This window comes from Ambystoma mexicanum, chromosome 2p (assembly GCF_040938575.1).
Source record: "Ambystoma mexicanum isolate Mex_15411 chromosome 2p, UKY_AmexF1_1, whole genome shotgun sequence".
NCBI classification, from domain to species: domain Eukaryota; kingdom Metazoa; phylum Chordata; class Amphibia; order Caudata; family Ambystomatidae; genus Ambystoma; species Ambystoma mexicanum.
This window is the reverse complement of record NC_090923.1, coordinates 277,897,901-277,922,787: the sequence shown is the minus strand read 5'-3', so window position 1 is coordinate 277,922,787 and position 24,887 is coordinate 277,897,901. Positions and strand designations below refer to the sequence as shown.

Here is a 24,887-nt window from a genome sequence, read left to right as displayed (position 1 = left end):
ACTCGCGCTACTCTTCATGCTACCTCATGTCAGAAATAAAACAATCTGAGGGAGCTCAATGCGTGAAGGACCGTGGGTACAGTGGACGTCACACTAGGGATAGTATTACTGGCACGCCATGTCGACCCTCTTTTCGGGTTTCGAAAACAACAACTGTAATACTTTGCAGCTTCCACTAGATTTCTACTATGCATAGCATGTGAAATACGATTACGGTGAGTAATGTGTGTGTGTGTGTGTGTGTATATATATATATATTTCTGAGGCTTGTTGAATCTGCTTGGATCACATGCTGTGCGTAGGCCGACATCTAGTGGAAGCTGCAGCGTATTACAGTTTGTTTTTCGAAACTCGAAAATTGGCGTCGACACAGGGCGTGCCAGTAATACTATCCCTAGTGTGACGTCCACTGTACCCATGATCCCTCACGCGTCTAGGACCCTCAGATTGTTTTTTTCTGCCATACTGATCGGAAGCATTCCGCGGAGTTCCCTGGCTTTAGCCATACTTTTGCTAAAATATTGTTATATATTTCCCCATACCTCCACCCCCAACGTCGAGTCACCGAACATCCACACTCGACGACGGCACGGAGAAAGAATCGACCGTCGAGAGCTGCACGACGGATTTGGGCCTCGGAAGGCCTCGGCCCGGGCCTAGGAAGGCCTCTGGCCTCGGCCCTGCAAGTAGGGAGAGTGGGGGGTGGACATACTCTACACTCTTTTGGTATATAGGTACATTCTTATATATTCCTACACTTATTAGCCCACTGCCACAAGGTGCGTATGGAGGGTACCCCTTTCCAATTTTGCCCCAGTGCAACCGCAAGTACCCTTGGGTTGACAGGCATGCCACGTGCAATCTCTGCTTACCGAGGGACCACCCCGAGGCTAACTGCAGAGCGTGCAGTAGGTTCAAACCGAAAACACTCAAGGACCGTTCGATCAAGCGTTGGGCCCACCACGCCAGGCGTCAAGAGGCCATGGCAGCGGCGGGCGCCTTCAGCGATGGCAGCGACGCCATGCTTTCGGACGGCGAGGGCAACGTGGCGTCAATTGACAGCCAAGTCCCCGACCTCGGAAGGTCGTCCGGCAGGGTGGCTATGGGGAAGACCCCCGGCGACACAAGCTCTACCCACAGCACTTCCACAAAACACATGAAGTCCAACCGAGACTCGACGCTCACGCTGAGTACTCTGAAAGAGGCACATACAGAACGGTCCGATTCGGTGTCCTCTGGGCGCTCTCGATCTAGATCGCCGCATGACTCCAGGCAACCATCCACTGTTGCCAGAAGTGCCTCGCTCCCCAAGGTAACGGAGGTTCGATCGTCAGAAGACGAAACGGACCTCTATCTCCAGTCCGCACTCCAGGAGTCGGCGTCAAGAGGCCGCGCAACGGCTGCTCCCGAGTCCCTATCTCCACTACACAGAGATAGGGACACTACACCCGAACCTCGGCGTCAGGCGTCGAAAGACTCCGGGGGGGGCGAAAAAACAGGGTAAACACTATTCCACACACGGGGGAAGGTGAAAAACAACAGAGGAAGCATTCTTAGCCTACTTGACCACCTCAAAGACTTTCTACCCCACTTAAACAGATGGACAAGTCTCGGTCTTCTGTTATCCCAAAGACCCCTGTTCAAACCAGTAGGTCTAGTCTAGATAAGACAGGGAAAGGCCTTCAAGAAAGAATAATTCCCAGTTCAAGAGATTGGTCTACTGATGACATAGACAGGGTCATGTCAAGGATGTCATCATTGGGAGATTTCTACGCCAAAAACCCTGAACGCTTTCTCTCTTTTACCCCAGACGGGTCAACTCCCTCAGGCTCTAGGGATCCTATACCCCCAAGTAAGAAGTCCCGGGTTGAAGCTCCTACTTGAGACCCCTTCAGTATACAGCCCTATTCTCAATATCAGGGAGATCCATCCCTTTATGAGGATCCAGATTTGGGCATGTTGGAAGAACAAACTGGGACAGGCTACTATGGGGATGACGAGGACCAAGAGGAGGAGGAGGAGGAGGAGGAGGAGGACAACCCAGAAAGCTACAGGCTAGATTCCCCGGTAGATAAAGAACCCCCGGTTACCGACTCCCCTGTCGATAACCAGCCTCCCGCCAAGGAGAGCAAGAAGATTTATGGCTTGGGCAGGAAAGAAGCCTCCACTTCTGCCTACCAGGCAAGGATTGCCAACTCCACCACCCTACTGCCGAGTTGCAACTGCCACCAGTGGGAAGAAGTAGCGGCATTCATAGATTCCGCCCCAGAACCCTTAAAAAGCCAATTGGCACGAGTTTCGGCGGAGGGAAGAGCCGTGTCCGGTTGCATATTAAAAGCAACCTTTAATGCCGCGGATAACGCCGGCAGATTGATAGCAGAAGGTACTGTTATCAAAAGGCATGCTTGGTTGCGACAGTCTGGGTTCAAAGCCGAAACCCAGGCTTCATTGATAGACAAACCGGTGGAGCCGGAACTATTGTTTGGAAAGGCGGTCAAGGACGCGCTGATTAATGCCAAGGTCGAGTATGAGACACTCAAATCTCTAGGCCAACTAACCAATAAACCCCCTAACCAGAGAGGGAATGGCAATTTTTGTCACCCACGCGGACAAAATTCCCAAAGAGGGTCTAATTATTCCCAGGGGCAGGGTACACAATGGAACAACAGCCAAAAGTCTACCCAGGGTTATGGCAGGGGTAATAGGAGAGGGTGTGGTAAGGGTAGAGGCAGCCCCAGTAGAGGCGGCGGCACGCCTCCACCAAAACAGTGACGTTCCGTTCAGGGTCCCTTCTCACACATCCCCAGTAGGGGGGCGCATTTCCAACTTCACCCAAGCTTGGGAAGGGATCACTTCAGACAGATGGGTGCTGTCCACAGTGTCCGCAGGATACTGCATAGAACTGTTAGAGCGTCCCCAAAACCACACTCCACGACAAAGAATACATTCTTTGGACCACCAGAAGATCCTCCTCGAGGAGATCGTCAATCTTCTAGCAAAGGACGCGATAGAACTCGTCCCGGGACACCAGGTAAACAAGGGTATTTATTCAACTTATTTCCTTGTGCCAAAAAAAGATTTGTCAATGCGCCCAGTATTGGACTTGCGGGCTGCAAACAAGTATGTCAATCCCCAAAAATGTTGCATGACTACTCTCCAGGAGGTAATCCCCCTCCTAAAAAAGGGGGATTCCATGGCAACATAGGACATGAAAGAGGCCTATTTTCATATTTCCATGTTCCCAGCGCACAGAAAGTACTTGCGCTTCAAGGTGGACAGTCGGCACTACCAGTTCAAAGTACTGCCCTTCGGGATTGCCTCGGCTCCAAGGGTATTCACCAAGGTACTGGCGGTGGTGGAAGCACACCTACGCAGGGAGGCAATCCCGGTGTACCCTTACCTGGATGACTGGCTCATCAAGGGGGAGACCCCAGTAATTTGCAGAACAAACATTCAAAGGACCATCAACCTCCTCTTCGAATTGGGCTTCTCAATAAATGAGAAGAAGTCAAGTCTGGTGCCAAGCACCTCCAAACAGTTCCTAGGAGCTATACTAGACACGCAAGAGGGGTTGACCTTTCCATCAGAGGAAAGAATTCGGAATATACTGCTGCAAATTCCGCAATATCAGGCCGGTCGCCAGATAACGGTACGCAAAGCAATGCGTTTGCTAGGCATGATGGCGTCATGTATTTACATGGTCCCCCACGCGCGCCTGCGCATGCGTCCCATGCAGGAATGGTTGGCGAAATAGTGGTCTCAGGTAAGTGGTCAGTGGGACGATCTAGTGGTCGTTTCACCAACACTGGTACAAAGCCTTCACTGGTGGACAAGAGAAAATCTGTCCAAGGGGAAACCCTTTTACGATCCCGAGATACAGGCGGTAGTCACAACCGGTGCATGCCTGACAGGGTGGGGAGCTCACCTCCTCCACCACACAGCTCAGGGTCTGGTCTCACTCAGTGGCCAAGAATCACATCAACCTGCTAGAGCTTTTGGCAGTATTCAGAGCGCTTCAAGCGTTCGAGCCCTACCTGATGAATCTGTCAGTGCAGATATGGAAGGACAGCACTACAGCCATGTTTTACATAAACAAGCAGGGAGGGACTTGTTTGCCAAATATGTCCAAGCTTGCCCAGAAAATTTGGATATGGTCACTCAGACGGAAGATCTTCCTGTCATCTCAACATGTTCCAGGGGATCTCAATTCTCTGGCGAATGCTTTAAGCAGAGATCCCCTCCCAGAGGAACACGAATGGTGTCTACAGAGTGAAATCGTAGAAGATATCTTCTCTCAGTGGGGTTTCCCCACTATAGACCTATTCGCCACAAGCGAAAACGGACAGTGCCCAGGATTTGCATCCAGGTTCCCCCAGCCAGACTCTCAGGGGAACGCCCTGTGGATGAACTGGTCAGGGATGTTTGCAGACGCTTTTCCACCAATACCTCTCATCAGGAAGGTGGTCAACAAGATGAACAGAGAGTCAATGACGCTCGTCCTAGTTGCTCCCATGTGGGCGAGACAATCGTGGTTTCCACACCTATGCAGACTAGCGGCGTGCAAACCCATCAAACTCCCGGGCTGGTACAACCTACTGTCCCAGCACCAAGGTCAAACAGTGCATCGTCAACCCAACTCAATGAACCTAGCAGCATGGCTCCTGAGGTCATAGAGTTCGGACATCTCAGATTATCTCAGAGGTGTATGGACATCCTAAAGGAATCTAGGAAGCCAAACACGAGGCACTGCTACTTTGACAAATGGAAACGATTCGTTATCTGGTGCCAGAACAAGCAAGTCAACCCAGTTGCTTGCACTCCTTCCACAGTTGTCACATACATGCTCCACCTGCTGGATGCAGGACTGGTATTTAACTCACTGAAGGTACACTTGGCAGCGCTGTCAGCATACACCACATCCCATAACAAGGTGTCGTGGTAGAAGATACCAGTGGTTAAAGCTTTCATGGAAGGAGTAAAGAGACTTCACCCTCCTATTTCAAACCCACCACCAGGATGGGATCTTAACGTGGTGCTATCTAAACTCATGGGCCCCCCCATTCGAACCCATGCATAAAAGCAGTCTCAAACACCTGACTTATAAGACAGCCTTCTTAGTAGCAATAACTTATATAAGAAGGGTCAGTGAAATTCAGGCTCTGTCAGTGCAGGATCCATTCTTTACAGTTCAGAAAGATAAACTGGTTTTACGTACACACCCTAGGTTCTCACCTAAGTTTATTTCTAAATTCCATGTGAACCAGTCCATCGAGCTTCCGGCTTTCTTCCAAGACCCACAAAGCTCAGCTGAGGTGAAACTACACACCCTAGATTTCTGTAGGGCGGCCCTCTACTATGTAAACAAGACTAGACCGCTAAGGAAAACAGATCAGCTGTTTGTCTCCGTAGCTACAGGCAGAGAGCGAGATTGCGTCTCTAAAGGTGCCATCTGTAAGTGGATTGTTAACTGTATCCAGCTGTGTTACTCTCTTTCTGAAAAAACTCTCCCTTTCACGCCAAGAGCCTACTCTACTAGAGGCATTGGGGCCACTCTGGCTTTCATTGCAAATGTACCCCTTAACACCATTTGCAAAGCAGCTACTTGGAGCTCTATTCACACTTTTACTCAGCACTACTGCATTGACACCCATTCCAAGACAGATACTCAAGTGGGACAAGCGGTTTTAAGACATTTATTTGCTCATGACCCTTCTCACATCCCACCTCCTTCTTCTAACACTGCTCGCTAATCTATGCACAGCATGTGGTCTCACCGTAATCGTATTTCTGATGCTTGTATCTGCTTAGATTCACATGCGACCCACCCTTCCTCCCCTCTGAGAGAAGGCGCATGGATGCTTGTAGTCTTATCTATCTATCTATCTACTTGGATTATCTGTACTCGCGCTACTCCTCATGCTACCTCATGTCAGAAACAATACAATCTGAGGGTCCTAGACGCGTGAGGGATCATGGGTACAGTGGACGTCACACTAGGGGTAGTATTACTGGCACGCCCTGTGTCGACGCCCATTTTCGAGTTTCGAAAAACAAATTGTAATACTCTGCAGCTTCCACTAGTTGTTGGCCTATGCACAGCATGTTAATCTAAGCAGATACAAGCATCAGAAATAAGATTACGGTGAGTAATGTATTATATATATATATATATATATATATATATATATATATATATATATATATATATATATATATATATATATATATATATATATATTACACAGTGATAGTACTACCTGTTGTCATTTTTCTGTGTGTTCTAAAGGGCTAAATTTCTTTATAACCGACTGTCCAAATTGAATTATTGTGTGCTGTGCTGTATGCACTCATTGAGGGCCCCTGACCACTCTCTCTCTCTCTCTCTCCTGATAGTAAACCCTGACTGCTCATCCACGTACGTTTATCATAACCTCCTAAAATCTGTCTACAAGGCCAGATTCTTGAAATCAAAATTCTCCAGCGTGGCGTCTGACATGGATTCACATGCTCATGAATATTCCCCGTCAGGATGGGAATCCTCGGTAAAAGAAAATGTAGAACGTTTTTTCCGAAGACAAGCATTCCCGGTGATTGTCTACACCCAGCGCATAAAGAAGATTGTGAGAACTGCCGTGGCTTCACCAAGCGCATGATGATTGACCCGCCCGGTTGGCGGCGTGGCTAAAGACCAGTGCCTCTACCCCGTGTGATTCACAGCGGCATGCCTCTTCTGGATCCAGCCAACTTGAGCGGGCTTCTAAGTTCTTTGAGGTCGCTCTATCCGTGGGGGCCCAACACAAGGCCAAGCACCGCAAGTGCTTCTGTCAGGGATGCCGCACAAGCGGGTCCCGCAGCAGTCGGGGTGCGTTCATCGTCTCCGTTGGGCTCGGTCTCCAGCCACCACTCCAGCTCTTCATACAAGAGGAAGTCCGCTACCCCGGGGCAGCTGCGGGAGACACAGGAGAAACCACCTGTGAAGGAGAAGTCAAAGCAGGACAAGGTGTCCGAGCTGCCCTTGAAGGGGAAGGCCAAGATGGCCGACCTGCCTGTGAAGGCACAGGTGTTCCAAGCCAAATCATCCTCCTCGATCGCGATGGTGGTGACCTCCCTTTCGAAGGCAAAAGGGGCTGACCCTGTCCAGGGGGCCCCGGCACCAGCCAGAGTGTCTCTCCCTGCCAGGTGAGAGACTTTGTTCATGCTGATAGAAAAGAACTTTGGAGAAGAGTATGCCGGAGCTCTGCCGGGACTGACCCCTCAGGACCCGAAGGAGGACGGGGTGAGGGGGGAAGAACTGCAGGGCACAGATATTTCTTCATCCGACAAGGAGATACTTTCTGCTTGCACCATCCACGGTGGTGACGACTATGATGGGAACGTCGAGGAGATACTCTCCGGAGGCGGCGGCGACGACAATGACGTTGATACCGTCGACGATAGGGGTGTCACGGTATTAGTTTTATGACGGTACGATAACCTTCTTGCCAAATGACGGTATATCATGGTTATCGCGGTATAGCAGGTGGAGTTAACTAATCTTAACAAATATTTTCTAAAAGGTCATAAATTGACAGATTTATCATCACAAACAAAACCAGGCACCCAGGGCCAGAATTGGGCTTTTCAACATACTTTCTACTGAAATGCCTTGCTTCCACCAAACACACACATGTGTGGAGAGGAGGGGGGGGGGGCTGCTGCAACTGGCAAAGCAAACTGAATAGCTTTTCTTAAGTGGTCATTTAGGTTTTATGCTACCCCACTGGCTACTGGTGAAGATGAACATGTTGCCATCTTGATAACCTGCATGCCACCGATCAATGGAGGCTGATGGTAGTATACGCTTGTGCGCATACACACACACACACACACACACGCACGCGCACACGCACACGCGCACGCGCACACGCTCACGCGCACACACACTCTCTTTACGTTACAGCCTTTAGTTTACTTGCGGGCCAAAAGGTGTTCAGTACTCACGGACATGTTACCCTTTGGTATGGCAGCAGGGAATACCCACAGAGATGAGTGAATTTTGCAGTGTGACTTATTATATGTAAATTCAATGATAGAACCAGGGAAATCCCCCATTGCCATATGTTTAGAGAACATTATCCATTATAAATATATAAACCCCAAAGCCGCCAACCCAAAGTAAACCCTTTTCCTTCTTGGCACTGTATCTATTCTTCCTATTGCTAACATATTGATTTTGTGTCAGGCACGTGTGGTTTATGGAATGGCATTAAAAACTGCTCCAACTGAAACTACTTGGCAGACGGCACATCCAACAGTGCAAGACCAAGACTGCGCAGCACTTGCTTACTGCAGCCTTTCCAAATCAGATTGAAAAGCACACTTTACGGTATGAACGGTATAACGGTATAAACAATGTGACGGTTATTATTGTTCAATTAAGTGGTTCACGGTATCTTTAACGGTATACCATTATACCGTTACATCCCTAGGACTCGACGAGGACATGGGCGCTGGGCCCAGTGACCCTGTCCCCCCAGGACCCTGTCCACCCTAGAGACTTGTCGCAGGATATCCTCTCGACACTCCACATGCTGGTGTCGGAGATTCAAGAAGATTGCCAGCTGCACCACTGGTCGCCCCGTTGACACCACGGCAGCCACTGGCGAATAGGAGACACCATACGCCTCCATTCCAACCGTTGCTGCCACCTCTCCATCCCCTAGGGGGACGGAGACAGACACAGCGACAACAGATACCGACGATGATGCAGGAATGAGATCCTGCTTCACCGGCGCCGTGAGCTTGTCCACCGGAATAAATGGAATCTTTTCATTCCATGATTGCCCGGGTGTCAGAGAAAGGTAATCTACTCGGCCGTGATGAAATTAAAGTCGGCCAACGATTTAGCGATCGTGGACAGATACGACCAGGAGCTTTGGTAGATTTCTCTGCTCCTGGATTTCCTCCCCGATGAACGGGTCGAGGCTTTGGAGATCCTCCAGGAAGGCGAGGTGGCGTTGAACCACACCATCACAGTGGCACTGGACATTGCGGACATGGGATTCTGCCAAATGAGCAACAGTGTTTGCCTTTGCCATCGTAGTTGGCTCGAGGCCACCAACTCAGGCAGGAGGTCCAGGCGAGGGTCCTGGACTTGCCATTCGACTGAGACAACCAGTATAGGAAGGCCGTCGATAATCCCTCCAGGCCATAAAGTCTGACACAGAGATGGCCCTTTCCTTGGTCACTCTGCAGCAACACCAGCCGTCCTTTTATTCCTCAGGAGGGAAGTCTAGCAGGTCTTCGAAGGGTTTCGGCAGGGGCTCATCCTCTTACCTCCAACCCTCCCGTTCCTCGACCCCGGAAGCTAACAGGGATCGCTCCAAGGCCTTCGGAGGTGGCCGCCGTTGTCGCCAAGGCTCCCAGGGCAGCGCGCTGACCGCCAAGCTGGACTGAACTGGCCTGGATGTCGGCCCCCTACCCCTGTACCCCTGTGGGAGGCCGGCTGGCAAACTTCATCAGCATGTGGGAGACCATCTCCACCGATCAATGGGTGCTGAACACTCCCGCCCACAGGCACACTTTGGAATTTCAACAGAAGTGTCTGCGAATACCACCGGTGGCCCGACAGGAACACCACATACCTCCACTACTGCTGGAGGTTCGGCCATGTTAAAAAAAGGGACGATAGAGCTAGTTCCATAGCACCTTCAGGGCTAGAGTTTACTCATGGAACTTTCTCGTAAGAAAGAAGACTGGGGGCTGGATGCCCATCCTCGACCTACAACGGCTCAACAAGTACATAAAGTTCCAGAAGTTCAGGATGGTCACTCTGCAGCACGTCCTCGGCTGGTTGGAGGAGGGGGACTTTCCATCGTCGTTGGATCTAGAGGACACATATTTCCACGTCCCCCCTACCCAAAGGACACCGCACGTTTCTGCGCTTCGTCTTTCAAGGGAAGCATTACCAACTAGAGGCTCTTCCCTTCAGACTGAAGTCGGCACCCAGAGTCTTCAAGTGCCTGGCTCCGGTGGTGGCCCATCTACGACTGCACGATATCCAGGTGTACCCTTACCTAGACGACTGGCTCATCCGGAAGAGGTCAACGGACATTTCCATCGACCACACAGCGAAGACTTTCTGCCTGCTGATGGAACTGGAGTTCTCTGTGAATTATGCAAAGTCCTGCTTGACTCCATCGCAGGACGTGCTGTTCCTGGTATCCAGGCTCGACACGGTGTCCTGCCGGGCGTCACTGTCGGAGGAGAGGACATCTGCCATCCTAGGCAAACTGCAAACGCTGGTAGCACTGAGAGTCGCCACGGTGAGGACCATCAAATCTCTACTCTGCATGATGTCATGCATATACCCGATTTGACTCTGCTGGTTGCGCATGCGTCCTCTACAGGAATTCCTCGATGCTCATTGGGTCCAGGTGTACGGAGGCTTCCAGGACATGATTGCACTCGACGAGGAGTTCCGTCGAGCGATAAGGTGGTGGGGTGAGCTCTCCAATATCGCCGGAGTCATGAATTACCAGAGCCCCCTGTACCAGGAGACGTTCACGATGGATGCTTCCCTGGAAGGATGGGGAGCCCACACCGGACGTTATCACGCCAGAGGCCTGTGGCTGCCGGAGGAGAACATGCTACATATCAACGTGCTGGAACTATGGGCAGTGTTTTGGGCCCTAAAGTCGTTGTCGTCCCTCAAGGGCATGGTGGTGAAGACACAGACAATACCACCATTATGTTTTACATCCAGAAACTGGGGGGCACCTGATCCCCAGTGCTCTCCAAAGCGGTGCAGGACTTATGGCACTGGCCCGTCACCCAGAGGATGTTCCTCATTCTGTTTCACCTGGCAGGAGTAAAGAACACTGTTGCTGACTCTCCTCAGCATGGAGCTGCGCTCTTGCCACAAGTGGGAGCTTCGGCAGGATCAAGTGAACACTCTATTCCTAAAATGGGGCAGTCTCCAGTTCAATCAGTTTGCGACAGTGATGAACACCAAGTGCCAGAGGTTCACCTGCAGATTCCCCCAGCCGGTGAGCATGGGGGACGCATTCTCATTCCCTTGGGAAGGTCTGTTTATATATGCGTTTCCTCCGTTGCTTCTTCGAGTCATTAGTGCAAGATCTGGTACCTGGACCTTCTGAACATGTCAACGTCCCCTCCAGTCAAGCTTCCAGTGGTCGTGGATCTTATCGACAGGGAAGGAGGCGCAATTCTACACCATAACCGGACTGCAGGGAGGTACTCGCCAAGGTCAGGGCGGTGTCTATGTTGAAGTGCTACAGGCACAAATGGAAGCGCTTTGTGACTTGGTGCCGGTCGCAGAAGATCAACCCTCTGAGGGTCACGGCCCCTCAAGGTGCAACTGACGGCTATCTCCCACTACACCCGAACTCTGTGGTCATACCGTCTAGTCAAAGAATTCATCAAGGGACTGTTCCGTTCGTTCCCGCCGGTGAAGGCTCCGGCCCTGGCATAGCAACTCAACGTGGTGCTGACTAGGCTCATGGGGGCTCCATTCGAACCCATTCAAACCTATTCTTCTCCAGCATGGGGTCTGGCATGGATTCACATGCTCATGAATATTCCCCGTCGTCAGGCTGGGAATCCTCGGTATAGAAAAAAATCAGTATCAGTTTCGTTTCTGATCTGTCTTTCTTAGTAACCAATCACTGGTCTCTGGGTCATACTGCCCCCTCCCTAACCCCCTCCCCTGGCAGCCATCCTCAGATTTTTACCGCACGTTCAAGTGTTGGAGTCCTCGTGCTTTAGCTCTCGAGCTTTTACTGCGTGTTGCGTATTTTCAAAGAGTTTAATCTCATTTTTTCGGTCAATCGAGCCTCAAGCTCCACCGTTTCTACTTCTGATCAACGGGGACCCGTTTCGGAATTTTCCTACGCCCCTCAAGGGCGAAGTTTTCGTCGAAGTTTCTCTTCTCGGAGGCTCCAGAAGATCTGAGGCCTACCTCGTGGACATGGCCCAGGACAAGGGAAGTTCCACACCTGGATCCAAGCTGTTCAGGAACTGCCCTGGATGCGGATTACAGAACGTTTTGAAGGAGGATGAGCATTCAAGATGTCTCTACTGCCTTCATGAGGACAAAACGCAGGTGGAAAAGGACTGTGCGTTTTGCAAGAACCTGTCGGAACGGACCATGAGGGACCGCCGGTCCCGACTCGCAAGCTGGCTGGAGAAGGGCCCAGCAGGTGAGAAGAAGTCCGAGCGGTCTTCTAAGTCCTGTGAGGGCACCCGGGCGACGGGGGCGCAACAAAAGGCAAAGCACCGCGAGTCTGCGGGCACCGGGAGCGCCGAAGGGTCGGGCTCTTTGGCTGCCAGGCAGGGTGCGCTTTCACCAACGCCATCAACCGCGAGCCAACGCTCTGGCTCGGGGAAGAGGAAATCCGAGAACCCGGGTAAGCTTCTGGAGAGGCCCCGGTCGATCTCGAAGGAACCAGCCGAGGGGGAGCAAGGCGGTGACCCTCCCCCCAAGGTGAAGCCCTCAACCGCACCAAAGGTGGTGAAGGCCTTGATTCACCCGGCTAACAGGAACCAGGTCCCCGGCCCTATCCAAGGAGGCCCAGGAGCTGTGGCATTGGGCAGTAGCCCAGGGGATGTTTCTGGTGCCTTTCCACCTGGCAGGGATAAATAACAACATCCCAGACTCGCTGAGCAGGGAGCTCCGCTCATGCCACGAGTGGGAATTGCGTCAAGACCAAGTCGATCGGCTCTTCCGACAATGGGGCAAACCCCCTGGATCGACCTGTTCGCGACGGCGACGAACTCCAAGTGCCAGAGGTTCGCCAGCAGGTTTCCCCAGACGAGGAGCATGGGCGATGCTTTCTCCTTCCCCTGGGACGGCCTGTTCCTGTATGCGTTCCCTCCGTTGCCGTTGCTACTGCGACTCGTCAACCAACTCGAGAGGTCCCGGTGCAGGATGATACTCATCACATCCGCGCGGCTGAGACGGATCTGGATCCCGGACCTTCTGGACTTGTCAGTGTCCCCCCCAATCAAGCTACCGACGGACGCAGATCTCTAGAGAAGGAGGCGCCATCCTCCGTCACAACCCGAAGTCGCGGAACTTGCAGGCCTGGCTCCTGGAGCACTAGAGTTCGGAGGGTACGATATCCCGGCAGATTGCAAAGAGGTACTTGCAAAGGCCAGGTTGTCCTTGACTCTCAAGTGCTACGGACACAAGTGGAAGAGGTTCTCTGTCTGGTGCCGTGCACAGAAGATTAACCCTCTGCGGATTACGTCCCCTCAAGTGCTGCCGTACTTACTGTCGCTGGCCAAGGCGGGGCTGGCATATGCCTCCATCAAAATGCATCTGGTGGCGATCTCCCGCTACACCAGAACTACGGGACGATGATCTCTGTGGTCTCATCGCCTGGTGAAGGAATTTATGAAGGGACTGTTCCGTTCATTCCTGCCGGTGAAAGCTCTGGCCCCGGCGTGGGAGCTCAACGTGGTGCTGTCCAGGCTCATGGGGACGCCATTCGAGCCTCTGTATTCGGCACCGTTGAAGTTCCTGTCGTGGAAAACAGCATTTCTGGTGGCCATCACCTCCGCACAACGAGTGGGAGAGATCCAGGCCATTTCCTGTAAACCTCCATACCTGACTTTTCACAATACGAGGGTGTTGCTGAGGACGCACCCCTCCTTCATGCCCAAGGTGCCGTCGGACTTCCACCTCAACGAGCCCTTGGTGTTACCTGTTTTCTTTTCGTCGCCGGCCGAGAGGACTTTGCACCCGCTTGATGTGGCTAGACCGCTGAAGTTCTACGTGGACCGCACAAAGAGTTTTCGGAAGACGTCACAGCTGTTTGTGAACTTTGGACCTGTGAACCAAGGGAAGGCTTTCTCGAAGGCTTCCATTTCCAGATGGCTCTCCGGCTGCATCATGCACTGTCACCGGTTGGCAAACCAACCGTTGCCCGGCCGTCCGAGAGCCCATTCGACCAGAGCGATCGCTGCTACCACGGCGTTCCTATCTGGGGTGCCCCTGCTGGACATCTGCAAGGCTGCTACGTGGAGGTCGATGCACACCTTCACGAGATTCTACTGCGTCGACCGGGATTCCAGGGAGGGGTCGAGAGTCGGCCAAGCAGTGCTGCGCAACCTGTTCGCCTGAAGGTGGGCCTGGTGAGGAGGTAAGAGTTGCTTAATGTTGAGTTTATATAATGCTTAATGTTGAGCCTTGCCACCTCCCATGGTTGTGCATGTGTGTACTGCTATGTATTCTTATATTCTCCAGCATTGGATCTTTCATGGATTCACATGCTTAGAATATTCCCCGTCGTCAGACTGGGAACCCTCGGTACACATATATATAGTCATTTCCAATAGGAAAAACTTCTGCCCTATCCCCGTCTGCGTCCTCTACGGGGCCGCCCACGTACGCCCCGTTGGACGTGATGGTATATAAGCCCCGCCCCCGCGGGTCCCTTCAGATTTCAACCGTCTCCAAAGATAGTGGGATCTCCTCGTGTATTTTCTTCAAATACTTATCGATTGTTTCTAACTCCTGCGAGTTTGTCTGTTTGGTCCGCTTCTAACTCCTACGAGTTTTGTTAGTTGGTCTGGCAATAATGTCGGGTAAGCCTCTTTTCCGCCCGTGTGCCACGTGCGGTCTAAAGAAGGTTTATGAAGGGGATGGCCATCTTGACTGCATCTACTGCCTTCACCCCCACCACTCGGCGGACCAATGTGATATCTGCAAGGGGTTTTCCCAAAAAACCCTGAAGGACCGGAATCGGCGACTGGTCTCGTGGCTGAACGACGGCGCTGGAGCGTACCCTCAGTCGGAGGTAGGATCGGTGCGCAGTATCGCCTCAGCGAAAACATCAGAAGCCTCCCGACGCTCACATCCGTCGGAACCTCCGGCCAAAAAATCACGACCTACGGAGAAGGACGTGCCTCGAAGTCATTCCTCTAAGGCCTCATCGAAAGAATCGACGAAGAAATCATCTTCCTCTTCTTCTTCGTCGAAGAAAGATAAGGACAGGCCAAAATCCTCCTCGAGCGATCAGAAAAGATCAGCTACGAGTAGAGAGGCGGATAAACGCAGGGAGAGCTCCGCGAAGGCGGGACCGCCTAAGCCACCTGCAGGCCCTCCGTCGACGACGACGACGGCGACGATCCAAGTGCCCACTCCGTCACAGTCCCCCGCCTTTCAAACGGGCTCATCGTCGACGACGATTCCCTCGTCGACGGAGTTCCAGGCCTGGAGGCCAGAAGCGTTCGACATGGGGCTACCCGACACACTGCTACAAGAACAGGCAGTTTCGATCGCCTCCAAAGAAGACGACGGCTTCAGAATAGTGAGCCCGGAAGACCTGGGGCTACGGCCCAGATTTCCTTCTGGTGCAACCTGCTCTCAAGTTTTCACCCAGCCTCCAAACGCCCAGGCTACTCTCTCCATGGAGGTACTTTCCTCCTTACACTCGCTCTTGAAGTCCCTGGACGAAAGGCTCCCACCTGTTCCGACGACTCCCCTCGTCGACGAGCCCGGACCTTCACACCGCCCGACTAGATCGGTCGTGGGCCCAACTGCTCCAACAGTCCAGGAAGAAGGTGAGCTCTCGGACTCCCTCTCTGAACAGGGGTCAGCTTCTGATATCTCCCTCTCGCCGTCGAGAGACCCGTCATGGGTTTCGGATGTGGAGGTGGATCCTCCGAAAAGTCCCATTCACCCATCTCCACCGGATGACATAGGGGCCTTCCATTCCATGATGGAAAAGGCCTGCAAGGAGTTCGGTTTGACCCAACAAGAAGAAAAGAAGGACTGCTTCCTCTTTGACCACATGGGCAAGAATAGGCGTTCCGTTTTTTCGATACCGATACTGGACCACGTATGGAAAGAGGGCGTCCAAACCATGCGGCATCCATTCTCGGAACCTGCGGTCAAAGGCCGCGTAGAGAAAAAATTTAAAGTTCCAGATTCGACGCCAAAATGCCTCTCTGCGCAACCCACGCCTGACTCGGTGGTATCGGCGGCGGCGACGAGAAAGGCAAAGGCCCAGCATAAGTGCTCTACCCCGCCGGACTCCGAAGCTAGACGCCAAGACGCTTTCGGTAAGAAGATCCTGTCAGTGGGAGCGTCAACAGTGAAAGCAGCGAACTCCCTGGCAATCATGGCCAGGTATGACAGGGAGATGTGGCACAGACTGGCACCCATTTTGGACCACCTCCCAGAAGAACACAGAAAATCAGCTATGTCCCTGGTTCGTGAAGGAGAAGAAGCCTCGAACCATGCTATCAATATAGCGGTGGACCTGGCAGACTCGGGGTTCAAACAAATTAACAACGGAGTGGTTCTACGACGCCAGGCCTGGCTCAAGTGCACCAACTTTAGACCCGAGGTGCAATATAAGGTCGTCGACATGCCTTTCGAAGGTGACCACCTGTTTGGCGAAAAGGTGGATGAGGCCTTGAAAGGAATGAAGGAGGACTCTGAGACGGCGCGCTCGCTGGGCTCTCTCCAAAGCGGTAAGCCCTTTCGTTCCTTTCGCCCCTTTAGAGGAGCTACGGGAAACGCACGATTTGCGGGATCCAGGGATAGAGCATTCGGGAGGGCTTCATATCCGTCCCAAGGCTATAGACGCGCCTCACAGTCCTCGACCCGACGCAGAAATTTCCAGGCCTCTAAGAGACGTCCCACTTACTCGTCGTCGACGGGAAAACAAAAAGATCAACAATGACGTTCTAGGAGGGAGAGTGTCAAGTTGCGTTGAGGAATGGGAGTCAATTACGACAGATCGGTGGGTTCTGGACACGGTGAGACTGGGACATTCCCTAAGATTCAAATCCAGACCTCCAAGACGTCCACCGATACGCCTGTCTCAACCACACCTAAGCGTCTTGCGTCGAGAGGTTGCGCTCATGCTAAAAAAAGGCGCCATCGAGTTAGTCCCTGCTTCACAGAGAGGCTTAGGGGTTTACTCACGCTGCTTCGTAGTAAAGAAACCAAATGGGAAGTGGCGCCCCATCCTCGACCTACGGGACCTCAACAAAACCCTGCTGAGTCAAAAGTTCAAGATGCTTACTCTACAGGAGGTAATCAGATCGGTCCAAAAGAACGATTTCCTGGCGTCTCTGGACCTCCAAGATGCGTATTTTCACATTCCGGTGCGCACTCACCACAGGAGGTTCCTGAGGTTCCTAGTCGGCCAAACACACTACCAATTTACTGTGCTCCCTTTCGGCCTGAAGTCCTCCCCAAGAACCTTTACAAAGTGCCTAGCACCCGTAGCAGCCTGGCTGCGGAAGGAAGGGCATCACGTTTACCCGTACCTCGACGACTGGCTCGTGAGGGGATCCTCCCCAGCGTCGACCAACGACAGCCTATTGACCACCTTGCGACTGCTACAGCGTCTGGGATTTGCAGTGAACTACGAAAAGTCTTCACTAAAGCCCTCGAAGAGCTTGAAGTTCCTAGGTGCTCAATTCGACACCCACACGGGACTAGTGAAACCATCCCTGGAAAGGTTGTTGAAGATCAAACACCTGACAAGCCAACTTCGTTTACAGAGAAGGTTGTCAGTAAGAAAATATGCGGCTCTCCTCGGCTCCATGGCATCGTGCATCCACCTAGTCGCGAACTGCCGGTTGTTCATGAGACCTCTACAGGAGTTCCTATCAGACAGATGGAAGCAGGCCACAGGCCGCTGGTCGGACAAGATAATAGTCGACGACGAACGAGTTATCAAAGCCATCCGATGGTGGAAAGTGGCGCGCAACCTGGACAGAGGGGTCCCCATGCAGGAGCCGGAATTTCAGAACACCATCATTACAGACGCCTCTCTGTCGGGCTGGGGAGCACACATGTCACGTCACCAAACCCAAGGCAGGTGGTCGTCGACCGAATCTCGCCTACATATCAACGTCCTGGAGCTAAGGGCGGTGAGATGGGCCCTGAAATATTTCCTCCCACACATCAAGGGGTCAAAAGTAAGAGTGCTCACGGACAATACGACAGCTATGTTCTACCTGATAAAACAGGGTGGCACCAGATCCAGGACCCTCTCGAAGGAAGCTCAAAAGATCTGGCATTGGGCTTTAAAACACCACATCTCCCTAGTGGCATACCACCTACCGGGAGCGAAGAACTTACAGGCGGATTCCCTGAGCAGGACTATGTCACAAATACACGAGTGGGAGCTGGACTCCACTCAACTCGGGGAAATCTTCGAAAGATGGGGGACCCCGTCGATCGATCTCTTCGCCACGGAAAGAAACCGAAAATGTGCTCAGTTCGCGAGCAGATGGCCCCAAACAGGCTCCCTGGGGGAAGCGTTCTCGTTTCCGTGGACAGGCAAGTTCCTCTACGCCTTCCCTCCATTTCCCCTCATACGGAGGACGATCCAGGGGATCCACAGGTACAATTGCCGGGTCATCCTAGTGGCCCCGCGCTGGCCGAGGCAACCATGGTTCTCAGACCTCCTTCATCTGTCGCTGGATCAGCCGATACCATTCAGGAAAGTACCGAACCTCCTGTCCAGGGACGAGGGGACCGTGTGGCACCACAATCCGGACAGCCTGAACTTAACTGCATGGCTCCTGACTTCTCGGAGTTCGGGAACCTAAAAGTCTCGACTGATTGCCGAAGGATTCTGCAGGCGGCCAGAGCCCCGTCCACTACCAAATCATATGTAAGCAAATGGAAAAGGTTCTGTATATGGTGTCAAACACAACAAAATATACAACCTTTGGAAGTAACTCCGGAGCAAATCCTCCCGTATCTTCTTCATCTTGCGGAGAGCGGACTGTCATCATCGTCAATCAAAGTACACCTGGCGGCTGTTTCGAGATTTACCAGAAGAAGACAGTCCCCTCCACTATTCAGTGACAGGCTAGTGAAGCATTTCATGAAGGGTCTGTTTAGAACCTTCCCTCCGGAAAAACGGTTCCCACCGTCGTGGAGTCTGAACACGGTTCTAGCTGCCTTAATGAAGCCTCCCTTTGAGCCAATGTCCTCTTCATCTCTACAATTTCTATCTTGGAAACTCGCGTTCCTAGTTGCCATCACTTCGGCTAGAAGAATGTCGGAACTACAGGCACTGGTCATAGACCCTCCATATCTGAGGTTCTTTAAGGACAAAGTTATTTTATCAACTAACCCTTCATTCATCCCAAAAGTACCGTCGGTCTATCATAAGCACTCGACCCTGGTACTCCCTACTTTCTTTGCATCTCCTTCGTCGACGGCGGAGAAGGCTCTTCACACTCTGGACGTCAAAAGGGCGCTAAAATTTTACCTGCAAAAAACGCAAGATATCAGAGCCACCAGACAGCTATTCGTCGCCTACGGCCCCTCGGCTAGGGGTAAGGCTATCTCCAAACAAGGTCTGGCTCGCTGGGTCTCCTCGGCGATTACCCTGTGTCATTCCAAGGCCGGGAGACCTCTACTACATCGTCCCAGAGCCCATTCCACGAGATCGACATCTTCCTCCGTGGCTCTATGGGCAGGAATTCCGCTGACGGACATCTGCCAGGCGGCGGCATGGTCTGTTCCGCACACGTTTACGTGCCACTACTGCCTGGAAAAGCAGCACGCGGATGAGGTACAAATGGGAAGGGCAGTGCTTCGCCACCTTTTTCAATGAGGTAAGCCAAAGTTTCAAGAAGAATGCTGCCTATTATTATTTGGCCTCAGCTGGTTTTTCAGAGTGTATACATGAATGTGCATAGTTTATTGACCTAAACATAAGTGGTTGGGTAGATATGTGCGCAAGGGGTGCATACTGAGTCATATGACATAGCATTGTATGGCGGAAATCCGTTTCGTATCAGTATAATAAGTTGTTGCTTACATACATGGTGTAAACGGTAGTGTTTGGGGGTGTCTCTACGAATGTAAGTTACATTGCACTCTCACCTCCTTCTTGATGTTACTGCTTTACAATCTATTCTAAGCATGTGAATCCATGAAAGATCCAATGCTGGAGAAGGGAGTAGTTTCTTACCTGTAACTCCATTTCTCCAGCATTGGTATCTTTCATGGATTCACATGCGCCCTCCGGCCTCCCCGGACTGCAATGTGGAAGATTGGTATGTAAGCAAGTTTTCCCCCCGTTATCTTGGAGGGGTCGAAATCTGAAGGGACCCGCGGGGGCGGGGCTTATATACCATCACGTCCAACGGGGCGTACGTGGGCGGCCCCGTAGAGGACGCAGACGGGGATAGGGCAGAAGTTTTTCCTATTGGAAATGACTATATATATGTGTACCGAGGGTTCCCAGTCTGACGACGGGGAATATTCTAAGCATGTGAATCCATGAAAGATACCAATGCTGGAGAAATGGAGTTACAGGTAAGAAACTACTCCCTTCATGAGCATGTGAATCCATGCCAGACCCCATGCTGGAGAAGGAACAAGTTACTTACCTGTAACTGTTGTTCTCCAGCATGGGTCTGGCATGGATTCACATGCAAACCCTCCCTCCTACCCCTCTGCGGCTCTTCACTTGGTCATACTGCCACTTTACGTGCTACCAAATCTGAGGATGGCTGCCAGGGGAGGGGCTTAGGGAGGAGACAGTCATTGGCTGGGGGCAGTACGACCCAGAGACCAGTGATTGGTTACTACTAAGAAAGACAGATCAGAAACGAAACTGATACTGATTTTTTTTCTATTCCGAGGATTCCCAGCCTGAAGACAGGGAATATTCATGAGCATGTGAATCCATGCCAGACCCATGCTGGAGAACAACAGTTACAGGTGAGTAACTTGTTCCTTGCAGCTCCACTCAAGTTTCTGTTGTGGAAGATGGCGTTACTTGTGGCCATCACCTCTGCCAGATGAGTAGGTGAGATCCCGGCCCTGTCATGCAAGAAGGGCTTACTTGATTGACTTTCCACGAGACGAGGGTGGTGCTGCGGACACACCCCTCCTTCATGCCCAAGGTTCCGTCGGAATTTCATCTCAAGCCTTTGGCATTACCTGTGTTTTTTCTGCCACCTTTGTCGCCGGCTGAAAGGACTTTGCACTCGCTGGATGTGGCTAGAGCGCTGAAGTTTTTTGTGGCCCGCACAAGGAGTTTCCAGAAAACTTCTCAGCTTTTTGTGAACTCTGGTCGTGTGAACCATGGGAAGGCCCTGTCCAAGGCTTCCATTTCTAGGTGGCTCTCTGGCTGTATCGCACACTGTCACTTTTTGGCAAACCAATGGCTGCCTGGCCGTCCGAGAGCCTTTTCCACCAGAACGATCGCTGCAACAACGGCTTTCCTAACTGATATGCCCCTGTAGGACATCTGCAGGGCTGCTCCGTGGAGGTCTATACATACCTTGATGAAATTCGACTGCGTCGACAGGGATTCCAGGCAGAAGTCCAGGGTCAGCCAAGCAGTACTGCGCAAAGGTGAGTCTGGTCCGGTGTTGAGAGTAATTGTTTCTGTTGAGCCCTACCCCCTCCCGTGGTTGTGTAATGTTGTACTGCTATGTATTCTGTATTGATGAGCATGTGAATCCATGCCAGACCCCATGCTGGAGAAGGAACCAGTTACTTACCTGTAACTGTTGTTCTCCAGCATGGGTCTGGCATGGATTCACATGCAAACCCTCCTGCTGTCCCCTCTGTGGCTCTTCTTGGTCATACTGCCACTTTATGTGCTACCAAATCTTAAGATGGCTGCCAGAGGAGGGACTGAGAGAGAGGGCAGTCATTGGCTGGGGGCAGTATGACCCAGAGTTCAAAGACAGCTTGTAAGTGAAAGTGAAACTTTTTTTTCTTTTACCGAGGATTCCCGGCCTGACGGGGAATATTCATGAGCATCCGTGCCAGACCCATGCTGGAGAACAACAGTTACAGGTAAGTAACTTGTTCCATCCAAAGTTATGCAGTTGTACGTTTTCAATGAACGTGTTTTCAGTGTTTTTATTCCATTTTGAGTATCATGCTAGTAATTCTGAGATCTTCAAAATATGTTCTGTCCGATTCTCTCTGGCATTTTCCTTAACTAATACAGGTTTTCCACTTCTGTGTCATAGAAAACAATAGTGATAGTGTATCAAGGCCAAATGCGACTACCCACCAGTCTTAATTTAATCTGCATTGCTTTGTACAGGTTCTAGATGATAAATACATCTTAGTGGAAATAGATGACCTGCGTCCAGACCCGTGCAAGAGGCAGACGTTTGTTTGTCACCAGCAGAGTGCTGGAATTTTCCCCGTGCAGTGGAGTCTGAAGAATGGCCTGCACCTTCGTGCTCCTGCAGGTACATGTGTCTGGGCAATTGACATAATCACCAGCTGCTGACAACCACATTGTTTTCACTGCTCTTGGTGTGATTAAATATGTTAGAGCAGCATTGCAATTGCCAACTTGTGAAAGCTTCTTTAACAGGAAAAATGTAATATTTTCAAATGCGGTTTGATGCTTAGAGTAGAATTTGATAAAGTTTAGGCTGAATGACCCAAAACCCGAACGATAAAAACAATCCTAAATGCGCCAGATAATCCATGCACCGTTTTCAGGGAAAACGTTTTATTACATGCAAAGCTATCAGACGGTCCGGCAGAAACAAACTAAAACAGAGCTCACTGTTAGGGAGAATTCTCAAAATTGTGCTGATTCCCTCCACCTTAGAGACCCCCAGCAACTTTGCTGGATATTGAGGACTGGATTTTTTTTTACCTGGAGAGAGTGAGACCTTTTTCCCACTCTCTCATGTATTTTTATGTGAATTTTTTCTCTGTGTTTCTTGGTTATGGAGTCTGACAAACTCCATAGGCATCATCTTTTTACAATTGTGTCACACAGCCCCTTCACTGCAATGGCACTGGGAAGTCTTTTCGATTTCCCAAGGTTTAGATACCTTCTCTGGGATAAACTACTGATTCCCAGAGCAGTAAAGTGAAATTGGCTTTACTTCGCATTGTACTTACTAGACCCAGCACACACTATCTTACAATAGCATGCTGGAGGGGTTACTTAGTATCCCCTGTCTCTAAATGATCATGTAACATTTTTTGTTACCCTTTCCTCAATTAACTGGCTGGTGGCAGTGGTTTTGTTTTGAAATACCAAGGTTTGCATTTATCGTGACCGTCCGCGGATCCGATAACGTTAACTGCGGGAGCCATCTTTTTTTAAAATGGCGTCCAGCCATCCTTGTTAAAATGGTGCCCGGTCTTCTTTTTTCGCCAGGTCTTTGTGGAAAGGTCCTTCTAGAGTTTTTCTCTGTGCGCCAAACCAGGTTGGGTCTCTTTGTGCATTTGCCTTTGGCAGGCTTCAGGAGTGAAACCCGCCTCTGGCTCCAGAGTGTCTGGGGTCGACGGGAAGGGAGAGAGGTGCCCGAAACTCCCTGTGCTTAGTCCTAACCTGCTGGGTGAGTGACAGCTAGGCTGGAATGAATGGGAGAGAACTGAATAAAAGGCAAATCTCTTGGGTTGGAAGGCAGAATTGACCACTGGACGAAGGAACCGAAGAAGAGCTTGAAGAGGACGGCTGCTGCAACTCCTGGACCGTTGGTTTGCCCGGTGACGCGCTGCTGCAGGTCCGAATCATCAGGTTTGCTTCGACAGATAAGCCCCTGCAGACCAATCAACTCCCAAGTGAGCCACCTGGACACCCATTTCGGAGCTGGTTGAATTTCCTCAGAGTTGCTGAAGGAAACTGTAGAGCGAGGGAGATGGACACCAGATTGTGTGCGTTGCTTGTAAGCTGGCCTAAAAGTCCACCTTGACAGCCAGGAACCGTGCTTATTGCCATTTGCTGTACCGCAAGGAGCTGAAACGCGAAACAGCCATTGAAAGTAAAGTTTGCCGGTTGCCAGCTTTGATGGTGCCAGTACAGTGCAGCAGTCGGCCGACGTCCTCCCTCTTGTCCTCACGACTGAGGCCCAGGAACAGTGAGATCTGCAGGGCTGCTCAGAAACAGAAGTCTTCAGATGCATCTTTTTCTTCTTTACCAGTGTCTAGTAAAACAAGTCTAAAAGAACTTGCCTCTTAATGTGGTAGTGCTTGTAACTTCTGCAACTCACAAGTCCAATCAGTTTGTGACCCTACATTTGGTTCTTCTTGTTATCAAAGACTCCTAAGAACTTGTGCAAAGACTTTTCCATTTACTTACCTGAAATGCTGCCTCCTATACAAAGATTTTGGCCTATTGACTTTCGCTTAACTTATTGAATTGAATGACTCTTCTAAGTGCTATCTGAATGTATTTGCCCTGCTTAAGAATATTTGTAATTTCTTGTGTTCTAATAACCTTTGCCTTTTAATTACTTTAAGAGTATTCTGAATGCCAACAGTAAGGTATTAATGTCCCCAGCACCCTTGTTACTGAAGTCACCTGTGGGTGTAGGTTGTGTCTGTGGGCCATGGCAAAAGGCCCTTGTCTGATTCAGAAACTCAAAGTGTACAGTGTTGAGTATATTTGTGTTACTTTTCTATTGCCCCCTTCTGAAGATGGCTTCATAACTGACTGATAAATAAATTGTCTATGCAAGAAACCTTGAGTGTAGTAGCTTACTTGAATACCTGTAACTGTGAATCTTTGTGTAGCTCAACTACAGCTCACATTTCCCGTCTTGAGATGAGCCTGGCTGCTCAACACGCTACGGAAACTGTGTAGTACAAGCTTATACCAAAGGTTGGGTTGCCTATACCTGTAGTCCTAGTTGTTTGTAGTGTTCCCAGAGGGTACTGCATTCAAACTTTGCCTAACACTCGCCTCACCCAAAGAAATTACATCTTTTATTGCGAAAAAACGTAAATTAATATAACTACACATAATACAAATTACAACATGATCCTGTACTCCCTATTGTCTTGGCACTTATTTATGAGGCTTGTGGATCTGCTTAGAATCACATGTTTCGCATAGGCCCTCATCTAGTGGCATGTGCAGAGTATTGCATGACTTGTTTTTGAAAGTCGAAAAGGGATGTCG

General features: G+C 50.9%; 1 protein-coding gene across 3 annotated transcripts in view; it reads left to right on the top strand.

Moving 5' to 3' along the window:
- Nucleotides 1-24,887, top strand: part of SFMBT1 (Scm like with four mbt domains 1) — a 1,637,826-nt gene that overhangs the window by 765,964 nt on the left and 846,975 nt on the right. For all 3 annotated transcript variants that reach the window (XM_069643544.1, XM_069643545.1, XM_069643546.1), the window contains exon 9: nucleotides 22,059-22,209. In XM_069643544.1, the coding sequence (XP_069499645.1) occupies nucleotides 22,059-22,209 (151 nt within the window). The remainder of the gene's footprint in view (nucleotides 1-22,058; nucleotides 22,210-24,887) is intronic.